General features: G+C 35.4%; 1 protein-coding gene across 8 annotated transcripts in view; it reads right to left on the minus strand.

Moving 5' to 3' along the window:
* ERICH3 (glutamate rich 3) overlaps positions 1-15,002 on the minus strand; it is a 114,998-nt gene that overhangs the window by 35,497 nt on the left and 64,499 nt on the right. For all 8 annotated transcript variants that reach the window (XM_012442565.2, XM_012442566.3, XM_012442563.2 and 5 more), the window contains 2 exons: positions 13,382-13,683; positions 6,457-6,693 (listed from right to left, as the gene is read on the minus strand). In XM_012442565.2, coding sequence (XP_012297988.2) covers positions 6,457-6,693; positions 13,382-13,683 — 539 coding nt within the window. The remainder of the gene's footprint in view (positions 1-6,456; positions 6,694-13,381; positions 13,684-15,002) is intronic.

The raw sequence follows: 15,002 nt of genomic DNA on the forward strand, positions 1-15,002 counted from the left end.
ATATGGATACAAAGAAGGAAACAACACACACTGGGGCCTACTTGAGGGTAAAAGGAAGGAGAGGATCAAAGAACTACCCATCGTGTACCATGCTTATTACCCGGGTGACAAAATAATCTGTACACCAAACCCCCATGACAGACTATTTACCTATGTTACAAAACTGCACATGAACACCTGAACATGAAAGCTAAAAAAAAAAAAAGGAAAATCAGCTATGTGAGAAATAACTCAAATACACACAGTCCTAGCTTTTATATGATAATTAATTTGTGTTATTAACTTGTGTAATAAATTAGAGGGACAAAATTTAACATACCTAAACAATGAGTGAAAAATAAACTATTGAATGATGGGTTTTCATAAATTATAGAGCTCAATAAAGGCTGGTGATGTAGAAGAGAGTCATGGAAGAGGGAGAGGTGCTAGAACTAAGCAAACAGTCTTAGGGTAGATAGGGAAGCCCATTCAGGGAGGAAAAACGTAAAATTTGATAGTAGAAACTGTCCATTTTCTTCTTTTTAAAAACAAAATTAAAAAAAAAAACCAAGGCTACAGACTAGGATAAGATGAAGAGCTCAAGATAAATTTCTCTAAAATGCCTATTTTTAAGGAAATATAACTCTTTTATTTGGGGGATGTCCTTTAATTTTAGGTAAGTGAATATTTTCTGAATTTGATTTTTTTATCCAAAATGCAGGTTCTGAAGTTGGATGGCATTTGCATCTTGATTCCACTGCCTTCTGACTATGTGACATTGGAAATTACCTAATCTCACCATTTCCAAGTTTATTTATTTGTAAAATGGAGATAAAAGAAAAGCGCCTGCATTTTAAGGTTGTTGAGGTAACTGAGATAATTCACGTAAAATATTTAGCATAGGGCTTAACATTTTAAATAGAGTCTTAATAAACAGTGCCTAGTATATGAGTGATTGCATTATCAATTATAAGATACCTTTCCAAACATAGGATTCTAATTAGTTATATGCAAACAGTATCCAATGTTAAAGTTTACCTATTGCTGTCAGTTATTCAATAATTACAGGTCTAAATGATTAAAGCTTTCCTTCCAAGGAAGAACCAAGAACTGCCTAAATTTTTCTCTGTTTGAATATAAAAAATTATTCTGTCTTAGAAAAATCTATTTGATTCCTAGGAAGCAAGGTGATTATGCAGCACAAAATGTATCCCCAATTACAAGATAACCAAAGAGTGTACTGAATCTTTACAAAATCAACAACTTGATAGTTTCCCACCAGCACTAAAGAAATAATTAAGAGTCTTTTGTGTTTTGAACTAGTTACATGTTTTCACTCTTTTTCCAGGTTCGTGTCACTTGGATAGTTTCTTCAAAATTATTGACTTAGATTACATCGTTTTTCCAAAAATTTCTTTAACTTTCTCTATATCGTATAGGATTATAATTATAAACCTAACTGCAATATTCATATTCAAATTTGGAAGAGAGTTTATATACTAGTCATGTCTAATCTAAGAAACATAAAATATAAGTATTAAAAGAAATATAGAAAAGGCCTCGTTTAAAACCTTAAAAAGAAAATTTCACTGTCTGATCATTTATATCGAGTAGTAATTTCAACATAATAAAAATAATGGCAAATGTTTTTTTTAAAATTCACTGATAGCTAACATCATTCTCATTTTGCACATTGTACTTTATTCTTTACCTTGACTGTCAGGAAGCCTGGGATTCAATTTTCAGTTCGAGCCTAGTCACAGTCCCAACTCTGGCTCCTGGTAAACTATCTTCTCTTTTCTTCTAGTAATTTATGTTCTGAATTTTATTGCCTTGTATGTGTGTATATAAAATTTTAGAATATGATTGATCAAATTCTTTTTTGAAAAGAGTAGAACAATATACTAAATAATTGCTCTTGTGAATACTTAATTTATTTTATTTTATGTTATCCTAATATACTTCTCAAATTCAAAATTTTGAGATTTTATACCAAAAAACAATTTCGGAGGTAAAAACAATGGGAAAATAATAACCAGCTAACATCAGGACAATATCAAATCCACACATATCAATAATAACCTTGAATGTAAATGGGCTAAATGCCCCTATTAAAAGACACAGAATGGCAAGCTGGTTAAAGAACCAAGACTTATTGCTATGTTGTTTTCAAGAAACCCATCTCACGTGCAGTGACACACATAGGCTCAAAATAAAGGAATGGAGAAAAATTCACCAAGCAAATAGAAAACAGCAGAAAGCAATGGCTCCAGTCCTAGTTTCAGACAAAACAGACTTTAAACCAACAAAGATTGAAAAAAAAAAAAAAGAGGATTACATAATGATAAAAGGTTCAATTCAACAAAATCTAACTATCCTAAATATTTTCCCCCAACACAGGAGCACCCAGATTCATAAAGCAAGTTATTAGAGGCCTTCAAAGAGACCTAGACTCCCACATAATAATAACATGGAGGTGCCTGTGCAATATTGCCAGTGTGGTGTTAAAGTCACTTTACATAGCTCTTTGAAATAGAACATTAACAAAGATATTCAGAACCTGAACTCAGCACTGGATGAAATGGACCTTGTAGACATCTACAGAACTCTCCACCCAAAAATCAACAGAATATACACTCTTCTTATTACCACATACGACATACTCTAAAATCAATCACATTTTCAATAGTAAAACATTCCTCAGCAAATGCAAAAGAACTGAAATCATAATAAAAAAATCTCTCAGACCATGGCACAATTATATTAGAAATCAAGACTAAGAAATGCACTCAAAACCATATAATTACATGGAAATTGAATAACCTGCCCTGGAATGACATTTGAGTACAGAGTAAAGATACAACATGCTAGAATCTCTGGAACTCAGCTAAGGAAAGTGTTAAGAGGAAAATTGATAGCACTAAATACCCACATCAAGAAGTTAAAAAGATCTCAAGTTAATAAAAGATCTCAAGTTAATAACCTGACATCACAACTAAAAGAACTGGAGAACCATCAGCAATAAATCTTCAAGCTAGCAGAAGACAAGAGATAATCAAAATCAGGCCTGGACTGAAAGAGTCTGAGACATGAAAGGTAATTCGAAAGATCAACAAATTCTGGACAGAGTTTGTTTGTTTTTTTAATTAATAAGACAGAACACTAGCTACAGAGAAGATTCAAATAACCACAATCAGAAACTACAGGGGGATATCACCAATGATCCCACAGAAATACAAACGACTGTCAGAGAATATTATGAACACCTCTATGCACATAAACTAGAAAATCTATAAGAAATTGATAAATTCCTGGATGCAGCCCTCTCAAGACTGAACCAAGAAGAAACTGAATCCCCAAAGAGACCAATAATAAGCTCTCAAATTGAGTCAGTAATAAATAGCCTATCAATAAAAAAAAAAGCCAAGGACCAGATGGATTTATAGCTAATTTCTACTAGATGTATAAAGAACAGCTGGTACAACTCCTACGAAAACTATTCCAAAAAATCAAGGATGAGGGATTCCTCCTTTACTCACTCTATGAGGCCAATATCATCCTTATACCAGAACCTGGCACAGACACAACAACAAAAAAGAAAACTTCAGGCCAATGTTCTTGATGAACATTAATGCAAAAATCCTCAACCAAATACTGGCAAATGAAATCCAGCAGCACACCAAAAAGCTTATTCACCATGATCAAGTAGGCTTTATACCTGGAATGCAAAGTTGGTTTGACATATGCAAATCAATAAATGTGATTCATCCCATAAACAGAATTAAAGACAAAAACCACATGCTTATCTGAATAGATGCAGAAAGGTTTTTGATAAAATTCAACACTCCTTCATGTTAAAAACTGTCAATAATCTAGGTATTGAAGGAACAAAACTCAAAATAATAAGAGCCATCCATGACAGACCCACAGCCAAAATCATACTGAATGGGCAAATGCTGGAAGCATTCCCCTTGAAAACCAGCACAAGACAAGGATGCTTTATCTCATCATTCCTATTCAACATAGTATTGGAAGCCTTTGCCAGGGCAATCAGGGAAGAGAAAGAAATAGAGGGCATCCAAATAGGAAGAGAGGAATTCAAAATATCCCTTTTTGGCAGACAAGATGATCCTATATCTAGAAAACCCCACAGTCTTGGCCCAAAAGCCCCTTAAGCTGATAAATAACTTCAGCAAAGCCTCAGGATACCAAATCAAAGTGCAAAAATCACTGACATTCCTACACACCAATAGTCAAGCTGAGAGCCAAATTAAAAATGCAGTCCCATTCACAACTGCCACACAAAAAATAAAATATCTAGGAATAAAACTAACCAGGGAGGTGAAAGATCTTTACAGGGAGAACCACAAAACACTGCTCAAAGAAATCAGAGATGACACAAACAAATGGAAAAACATTCCATGCTCTTGAATAGGAAGAATCACTATTATTAAAATGGCCATACTTCCCAAAACAGTTTATCATTTCAATGCTGTTCCTATTAAACTAATATTGAGATTTTTCACAGAACTAGAAAAAACTATTTTAAAATTCATATGGAACCAAAAAAGGGTCTGAATAGCCAAGGCAATCCTAAGCAAAAATAACAAAACTGGAGGCATCATGCTATCAGACTTCAAACTGTACTACAGGGCTACAGTAACCAAAACAGCATTGTACTCTTACAAACACAAACACACAGACCAATGGAACAGAATAGAGAACACAGAAATAAGGCCACACACCTACAAGTATTTGGTCTTCAACAAGCCTGATAAAAGCAATGGGGAAGGGACTCCCTATTCAATACGTTGTGCTGGGGTACCTGGCTAGCCAGTTGCTAACTGGACCCCTTCCTTACTCTGTATACAAAATTAATTCAAGATGGATTAAAGACTTAAATGTAAAAATGAAAACTATACAAACCCTGGAAAACAACCTAGGCAATATTGTTCTGGACGTAGGAATGGGCAAAGATTTCATAACAAAGATGCCAAAAGCAACTGCAACAAAAACAAAAATTGACAAGTGAGATCTAAATAAAGAGCATCTGCATAGCAGAGGAAACTAACAATAGAGGGAACATAAAACCTACAAAATGGGAGAAAATTTTTGCAAACTATTCATCTGACAAAGGTCTAATATCCAGTATCTACAACAAACCTAAACAAATTTACAAGAAAAAGAAAAACATCATTAAAAGGCAGGTAAAGGACAGGAACAGACACTTTTTTTGGGTGAGGGGGAGACAAAGTCTTGCTCTGTCACCCAGGCTGGAGTGCAATGGTGAAATCTCGGCTCACTGCAACCTCCGCCTCCCGGGTTCAATTGAGTCTCCTGTTTCAGTTTCCTGAATAGCTGGGATTTCAGGTGCCTGCCATGACGCCCAGCTAATTTTTGTATTTCTGTAGAGATGGGGTTTCACCATATTGGCCAGGCTGGTCTCAACCTCCTGATCTCAAGTGATCCACCTGCCTTGGCCTCCCAAAGTGCTGGGATTACAGGCGTGAGCCATAGCACCAGGCCTGAAAACACACTTTTCAAAAGAAGACATACATGTGGCTGGCAATCAGATGAAAAAAATCTCTACAGACTTATTGCACTTCTTCAGGGGATATAGCAATTATCACTAATCATTAGAGAAATGCAAATCAAAACTACATTGAGATACCATCTGATACCTGTTCTAATGGCTATTACCAAAACGTCAAAAAATAACAGACGTTATTATTTAGTGATGTTGCAAAGAAAAAGGAACACTTATACACTGTTGTTGGGAGTGTAAACTAGTTCAACCATTGTGGAAGACAGTTTGGTGATTCCTCAAAGACCTAAAAACAGAAATACTACTCAACCCAGCAATCCCATTATTGGGTATATACCCAAAGGAATATAAATCATTCTGTTATAAAGGCATGTACACATGTCTTTATAGTCACAATAGCAAAGATATGAAATCAACCTAAATGTTCATCAACAGTACACTAGATACAGAAAATGTGGTACATATACACCATGGAATACTATGAAGCCATAAAGAAGGAATGAAATCATGTCCTTTGCAGGGACGTGGATGGAACAGTAGGCCATTATCCTTAGCAAACTAATGTAGTAACAGAAAACCAATTGCCACATGCTCTCAAAGTGGGAGCTAAATGACGAGAACACTGGACACATAGAGGGGAACAGCAAACACCGGGGTCTATTGAAGGGTGGAGGGTGACAGGAGAAAGAGGATCAGGAAAAATAACAAATGTGCTAGGTTTAATGCTGGGTGATGAAATCATGTGTACAACAAACCCCCACGATACAGGTTTACCTGTGTAGCAAACCTGCACATGTACCCTTTATTTAAAAGTTAAAAATATATATATTCAAGAGGAAAAAAAGAGGATTATGTCATTAAATAGAAAACAAAGAAAAGTAGTAAACACACTCACTAAACAGCCTATTTACATGATAAGCTGAACAACTCACCTTGTTTATCCTCTTCCACTTCACTCTCAGAGCATCCGTCATTCTCATCTTTCACATTGTCATGGGCATCTGGTGCCTTCTGTGATGAGGTTTCAGTCTCCTTTTCAGGGTCTAAATTATCCTTTTTATCATCCAAAGGTGACTTTGGTATTCCACTCATTTGAACATCAGCCTGTCCTTCTTCATTGGCTTTATCATCTTGTTTCTCCTCATCTACTTCAAAATCTTCTTCATATTCTGAAAACAGAAAATCTCTAATGTTAGAATGAAAATAGAACCTCTTATACTTAACCCATTTCTCTTTAATGAGAACTTTGACTTCATTATCCTCTCTTCTCTGAGACTTTCTTTGCTTCTTCCTTTCACTCAATTAGTGGACATGGAAAACTAACAGCAAATGATCAAAGATTGCAATCAGTTACATACACAAGAGCACAAAAGAAATGAAGCTCCAAATGACAAGGCTGAAACCTAATAAAAGTTCATTTACAAATGAACATCATCATATAAAATAACCAAAATGGAAAGAGAAGAACTTGATATAAAACAATAAATTAGAAATAAATTAAAAATGAAGAGAACAGGATTATAATAATGAAAGTTAATTTGGAGATCCAGTGAGGTCATATTTCATATGAAAAATGTTCAAAATATTTGGATATCAAATTAATGAATAGTGAAGTGGAAAAATTCAATTTATCAAGTCCAAAGGCCCTGAGAAGTAACACTGTGAATAGCACATTCTTTGAGAAACAAATGGATATCAAGAAATGGCATTATGAAAGATTCTATAAGTAGGCCAGAACCAAAATCATATGCATTATTCATTCCTACAATAAATGAAATAATTACATTTCAATGATAAAAATTTATACAAAATAGAATATTCCTGTCACAGCCACAGATTTGCTTATTCCCTGCAGAGGTGCAACAAATCTGTAGTAGGAAAAGGAAATTGTCACATCAGACAAACTCCAGCTGTCCCTCGTGGTTATAATTTTTCACCTTTCATATTTAATTGTTCCCCTTTTTCTTCCACCAAAAACTAAAAATCTTGAAGTGACAACATGCCAAGGATAGAGAACAAAAGGATCTCATGCAGAACCAATTAAGCAAATAAACACTTATCCTTAAAATAGAAATTACAGGGAAAACAAAGGTTTCTCAATTTTGTGTGTTTTAGTTATTAGCTATACTGGCTTCTCTGCCAGTGTTGGGGGCGCCTCTTGGGTAATTTATTTGAGAGCTGTCTACCCAGTGAAAGGAACTTAATCTAGAAATGGATGCCCCGTGCATATGCAGAAAGCTCTGTATATACAGAGAATGAATGAGGGAGCTGTAAGAGGAAAACTGCAATCAAAACCTTTAACAAAGAAAGTCAGACAATCACAGAAGTGTTTCCACAAAAGAGATTTAATACGTTTAAATAAAAAATATGAATATCAGTAAAGCAAAATTGTAAAATAAGCAAGAAGATGAAGAATTTGCTTTATATTGCTAGACACAAACAGGAAATACTAACAAAAACAAGTAAATATTTTGTACAAGTATTACTAACCAAGTTATAGAATAATTCCTCACCTGATCCTGTTAACTATCAATCAATAAGCTTTTTTTTGTGAGAATCTTCTATGTTTAAGAGGATAAAATTGCAAGATAGAAGACATTACAATAAATCATTCCCTGCCATGAAGGACTCCCCAATTTTTGTTGAGGACCTAAGATGTAAGTACACAAGAAATACTGTACTCACTTTATAGTAGTATTATATATGTGGTCCTCAGTAATGTTAGTTTCAACACAACTGGTCTGGATTGCTATGGATTTTTAGATAAGACATATAATTAATTATGTGAAGTAGTGTCAAGTAAGCAGAATGGAATAAAAGGAAAATGGAAAGTCATTTTAGGGGCTCATGGAAGACTTCCCAAAAGAAGAAGGTGAGGCTAGCTACAGAATACACATACATATATCACACCACATGTGTTTGCTACTGATCATAAGATAAACAGAGGGCCAGAGAGAATATGAGTGGATTGCTGCAATTTCATCCATAGTGTCACACAGTAGTGAAATGTGAGGTTTTGGGAATCAGGCAGTCACGTGCCCAAGACCCAGTTAAAACACTTACTATATGAACTTGGACAATTTGTCTAACATCTTTAAACTTCAGTTTCTTCATCTGTGACACAGGTTATACAAAGCTGTGATGAGTATTAAGAGCAATAATCCCTGGAACATGCTTGGCACAGTGCCATGAATAGCAGGTGCCTAATAAATACTGTGGATTAGTAGTAATAATTATTGTGATTGGGTAGTGGAGGGAGTAGGTTATGGAACAGGAGAAATTACACACGATATGTGCTCCTTTGACAGCAACACACTTTAGGGGAGGCACCTGATTAAAATCAGAGCAGTACAAGTATCCGCAATTAAGACACAATTACAGTTATATGATTGAAGCACAGCACAAAAGTAAAGGAACATAAAGTGAACCAAAAGAACAGTCCCTGCATCGTATTTTGTGTTTTCTCTCAAATATGAAAGTCAAGGCTGCCCTGGCTTTATTCTATCCCCACTATCATCACATTTAAGTATTTGCTTTCTATCAACCACAAACCTTCCGCTGGCAGTATAGCTCAAAGCACACCACCTTTGTGTCATCTACTCATGGTTTTGATATGAATGAACTAGTGGCATGCTTTCTAAAATCTTTTACATAATATCTTCTGTTCTCCCCATCCCATTTGCCTTCTTCTAGAGAATTTAATTAGCTTGTTGTTTACCGTCCCCACTAATGAGGACGTTAGTCAACACCAGGTCAACATCAATCCAGCCACAATCTTCTCTTACTGACCTTCACTCAAGCTCCTTGCTGCCCTTAGATCAGCCACTATTATGCAGAGGGCTAAACCGTTGCTGCTGCAGCTACATTTTTAAAAACAGAAATGGACATTTAAAGTCCATTAACTAGCCAACACAGAAGAAAGGCTTCAGGAATAGCCTCATCATAGGTATTATGAGTATAAAGTACATCACTCGTAGCACTAGCTATGTTGGTTTAAGAAAAAAAGAAAATGAAAAGCTTTCATTGAACATGACTTTAATAAACTACCATGTCTTCAAAGTTAAAACACATGAGAACACATCCTATTTGTTAATCCCTCTGTGATTACTATCACTGCAGATATATTAGAATTCTCATCTCAAGATAAGACAAAGACTAGAAGAGATTGTGAAGAAAGGTGAGCTCGTAAAAGGGTTCTAAGTGCAATCTTTTGTAAAAGATACACTTTATTCTGTAAAAATCAAACATGAAGTCTATTGGAGTAACAGCCCTGTAATTATTCTCTTGGATTTCTGAAACACTTGGGCAGCAAAAATATGAGGTGGGGAAGAAGATACCTAGAAGTTGTACCTTTCCCAAAGCCAGCCCTTCCACAAGTCACCCTATCCCATGGCTATTGTGCCTTCTATACAGGTTTTGTCTCCTGAGTATGAGGGATACACAGGTGTCTCTCCCTTTCTGATTCTTTGGACATGCTATGCACCACCATGTAGTGGGTAAGCTAACTTTTATAGAATAGATGGCTGTACAGTGTTTGAAAGACAGGAATTGAAAGCTTTGGAATTAGACGAACCTGGGTACAAATTCTTGTTCTGCTACTTTCTTTTTGTATATCTAAGCCTCAATTTCTCAGCCTGTAAAATGGAAGTAATAATAATACCTACCATGTTGAATGGTGAGGATGAAACGAGATAGCGTGTGCACAGTGCCTAGTTCAGTGCTCAGTACCTGACACTTTCATTATTGTTGTTATTACTGCTTTAGGAATAAGTATATACAGGCATACCTATATACATGTATAAGTATATACAAGCATACTTATATCCCTGAATATATATATATATACACACACTATATACAGGTGTACCTCAGGGATTGCAGGTTCAGTTCCAGGCCATTGAAATAAAGATAGTTGCATAAATTTTTTGGTTTTCCAGTGCATCTAAAATCATGCTTCTACTATGCTGCAGTCTATTGAGTGTACGATAGCATCATATCTAAAAACCCAATGTATACGCCTTAACTAAAATCACTTTATTGATAAAAGTTACTAACAATCATCTGAGCCTTAGCTGGTCATCGTCTTTTCGCTGGTGGAGGATATTCCCTTGATGTTAATGGCTGCTGACTGATCAGGGTGGTGGTTGCTGAAGGCTGGGGTGGCTATGGCAATTTCTTAAAATAAGACAACAATGAAGTTTGTCACATCAATTGACTCTTCCTTTCATGCAGATTTATCTGTAGCATTTAATGCTGTTTAACAGCATTTACACACAGTACAACTTCTTTCAAAATTGGAGTCAATCCTGTCAAATCCTTCCACTGATTTATCAACTAATATGTTTTATACATATTCTAAATTTTTTGTTGTCATTTCAACAATGTTCACAGAATCTTTGCCAAAAGTAGATTTCTCAGGAAACTTCTTTCTCTGTTTATCCCTAAGAAGCAACTGCTTATCTATTCAAGTTTTATCATGAGATTGCAACAATTCAATCTCATCTTAGGCCACACTTCTAATTCTCTTGCTATTTCTACCACTTGTGCAATTACTTCCTCCACCAAAGTCTCGTTCCTCAAAGTCACCCATGAGGGCTAAAATCACCTTCTTTCAAACCCTGTTTATGTTGATATTTTGACCTCCTGCCATGAATCATGAATGTTCTTAATGGCGTCTAGAATTGTGAATACTTTCCAGAAAGTTTCCAGTTGAAATCGCCCTGATCCATCAGATGAACAATTATCCAGGGCAGCTATAGCATTACAAAATATATTCCTTAAAGAATAAGATCTGAAATTACTCCTTGATCCATAAGGATAACAACAGAATGGATGCTGTGTTAGCAGTCATGAAAACAACACTCATCTCAATACACATCTTCATCAAAGCTCCTCAGTGACCAGGTACATTGTCAATGAGTGGTAATATGTTGAAAGGAATCTCTTTCTCTGAGCAGTAGGTCTCAATAGTGGGCTAAAAATACCCCAAAAACATGCTGTAAATAGATGTGCTGTCATCCAGGCTTTGTTTTATTTATCAAGCAGAAGCAGATAAAATTTAGCATAACGTTTAAGGGTCCTAAGATTTTTTGAATGCTAAATGAGCATTGGCTTCAACATGAACTCACCAGCTGCATTAGCCCCTAGCAGAAGAGTCAGCCTATCCTTTAAAGCTTTGAAGCCAAGTGTTGACTTCTCCTCTCTAGCTATGAAAGTCCTAGATGGCCACTTTTTCCAATGTAAGGCTGTTTCATCTACACAGAAGACCTGTTGTTTAATGTAGCTACATTTATAAGTGATCTTAGCTAGGTCTTCTGGATAAAATTTCAGCAGCTCCTACATCAGCACTTGCCACTTCACCTTGCACTTCTATGCTGTGGAGATGGCTTCTTTCTTTAACTCTAATGAACCAACCTCTGCCAGCTTCATACCTTTTTTCTGCATCTTCTTCACCTCTCTCAGCTCTCATGAAATTGAAGAGAGTTAGGGGCTTGTTCTCAATTAGGCTTTGGCTTATGAGAATGTTGTGGCTACTTTTATCTTCTATCCACACAAATAAAATTCTCTGCATATCAGCAATGAGGATTTCTTTTTTATCATGTACATGTTCACTTGAAGTAGCACTCTTAACTTCCTTCAAGAGCTTTCTTTTGCATTCACAACTTGGCTAACTGTTTGGCATAAGAAGCCTAGCTTTTGGCCTATCTTGGCTTTTGATATGCCTTCCTCACTAAGCTTAATCATTTCTAGCTTTTGATTTAAAGTGAAAGACATGAGACTCTTCCTTTCAGTTGAACATTGAGAGTGTACTGTGTAGGGTTATTAATTAACCTAATTTCAATACTGTTGTGTGTTAGGGAACAGAAGGAGAGGGAGAGAGACTGGAGAACAGCTGGTCAGTGGAGCAGTCAGAACATTGATTAAGTTCACTTTCTTACATGGTACAGTTCATGGCACCCCAAAGCAGTTGCAATAGTAACATCACAGATCACTGATCACAGATCACCATGACAGATATAACAATAATGAAAAAGTTGGAAATATTGACAAAATGTGACACAGAGATGAAGTGAGCACATGTTCTTGGAAAAATGATGCTGATAGACTTTGATGCAGGGTTGCCACAAACATTTAATTTATAAAAAAGTGCTATATTTGCAAAGCTTGTGCAATAAAGTAGAGCACAATAAAATGAGGTGTGCCTGCTTATGTATGTATGTATATATATGAATGTGGATGTGCCTGTGTGTGTGTGTGTATGTGTGTGTGTGTGTGTGTGTGTGTGTGTGTGGAGAGAGAGAGAGAGAGACAGAGAAGCAGGGGAAGGCAGGAGAGAGGAGGAAGGAAAGAACAGAGAAAAAAGAAGCAAGCAATAATCAGCAGACAGATAGGTTCCATGACCCTAAGCCTATAGTCATTTGCTTTTAGTTCTGAAATACTGTATCACCATATAATCATATACATTGTACCTACCTGATGCCAAAGCAATTCATCAATTTCACCAAAAATAGTACATTCAAAAACGTTAAAAACAGCTAAAATTCTGTTTGGTCAAAATGGTTTCTGCAGAAGTCAATGGAGTCTCTAACTAACATTGGCATATACTCCCTTCTTCCTTCTCATCCCTGCAACAAGCACCTTTAACCTTTCTGGGATTAGGTCTGCCCTCCTCTAAGGCAGAGGACACAGGACTCCATACAAAACAGCAGAGGAAGGAGGTCGGGGTGCCCCACATGTAACAGAGCTGCCTAAAGTCCACAACATTTAATGGATGTTTTTGGAAATTTTGATAATCACAGTTCAAAGACAAACAAAACAGCCACAGCAACAACAAAAGAAACCTGTGTTGTTGATTACCATATTTTAAAGTATTTTCCTGGTCGTCTTCCCAGACATCTTGTCCTGGTTTTCCTTTACTTGCCATTTCCTCCACAGCTGTTATTACTTCTTTGAGCCCTGTTTTTATTTCTTGAGCTGAATAAATGGCTGAGACAGAGGTTTTGTTCCCCTTGATCTCATTTCTTTTTGGTATCATATACTTTCTCTCTTTCCTCACTTTCCCCTCAGCTTTCTTCAGTTCCTCTCCTTTCTCCGTGATCTTTTCTTTCCTAGATTTTGGCAAAGATGTTTTTTTGTCAAGTCCCATCGCAATAATGCACCTATGAAAAATATTAACAGGAAGTGTTTGTTAACTGTTATAAGCAGCACAATAGAACCTCAAAGCTTTTGAAATCACTTATCCCTTATTCTAGTAAAAAAAAGATATAAAAATACTTCGATTACAGTATATGCTAATAAAAATAAACTATTTAAAAAGCTAATTAAAAATAAACTGTTCTTTTTTGATACTAAAATCTTGTAAATGAACACAACAAATTCTTAATACATTTACCCACAATAATAAACAAAATAACTCATCAACCAAGAATGATAGTTTCAAAGTAAAATCTGTGTCCTCAAGTAGATTTTTGGTCCTAAACAGTAAACATGTATCATAAATAAAGAAATATAGATGGTATAGAATTTTACACACATGAAGATATATTTCAAGTCTTTAAATGAAAATTATGTGATAATACAACATGCAGATTTATAAATATAGAGAAGCTGATATAAAAATGGTGAGAAGACGAAAGATGCCATTCATTCTGATAATTTATTTTAACAACACAACAGCAGTAACAAAAGACTTACAAGATTGACTCTAAATAAATATGATTGATTTTTAAAGAAATATATATAGTCAAATGTTGTTGCATCTTGTACACTTATTTTCATGGAACTGTCATTATTGTATTTAGAATGGCCTTTTGAAGTCTATACTACAGTCTTCTGGTGAGTAATAAGTTCTTATTCCTCAAAAACGGCAATAATTTGTAGAGATTATGAAGTCATTTCAAGTCAAATCTGTTGAGTCATGCAGATAATCTGAATGCATTATGACATTAAAACTTTTAAAATCAATTATAACAAAAGTAATGTGAATAAATTGTCTTCTATAGCTTTTTTCTATCTCTTAAGTTGATATTAAAATAAGAATTCCAATGATGATACTATATACATTAATAAAAATGATAATTATGATAATGATAAGATTATTGAGCACTTCCTCTGTGCCAAGCTCTTTTTTGGGTACTCTGCATCCATTATTTTAAGGAATTCATTACCTCATAGACCAATAAATTAAGAACTATCATCACCATTTTACAAATGAGAAAACTGAGGCTTAAAAGGTTCTAGCAGCTCAAGGTCACCCAGCAGGTGGGTGATAGAGCTGGATTCTAACTCAAGTTTGTTAGGCTCCATCACATCATATTGAAGCACAAACATACTGGTCTATTACAGGTGTAGCCCTCTAGTTCCTAATTATGATTCCTAAACTAGTAAGAGATGACTAGTTACTCAGACAAATGTTACACTGTTGAGCTTAGCACCAAAGAAAGAACTCACAGTCTCTCAGCAGACACTAACACAATCT

The sequence above is a fragment of the Aotus nancymaae genome, unplaced genomic scaffold, assembly GCF_030222135.1.
Source record: "Aotus nancymaae isolate 86718 unplaced genomic scaffold, 86718_ANA_hifiasm-v0.15.2.pri h1tg000007l, whole genome shotgun sequence".
In the NCBI taxonomy this organism is placed as follows: Eukaryota; Metazoa; Chordata; class Mammalia; order Primates; family Aotidae; genus Aotus; species Aotus nancymaae.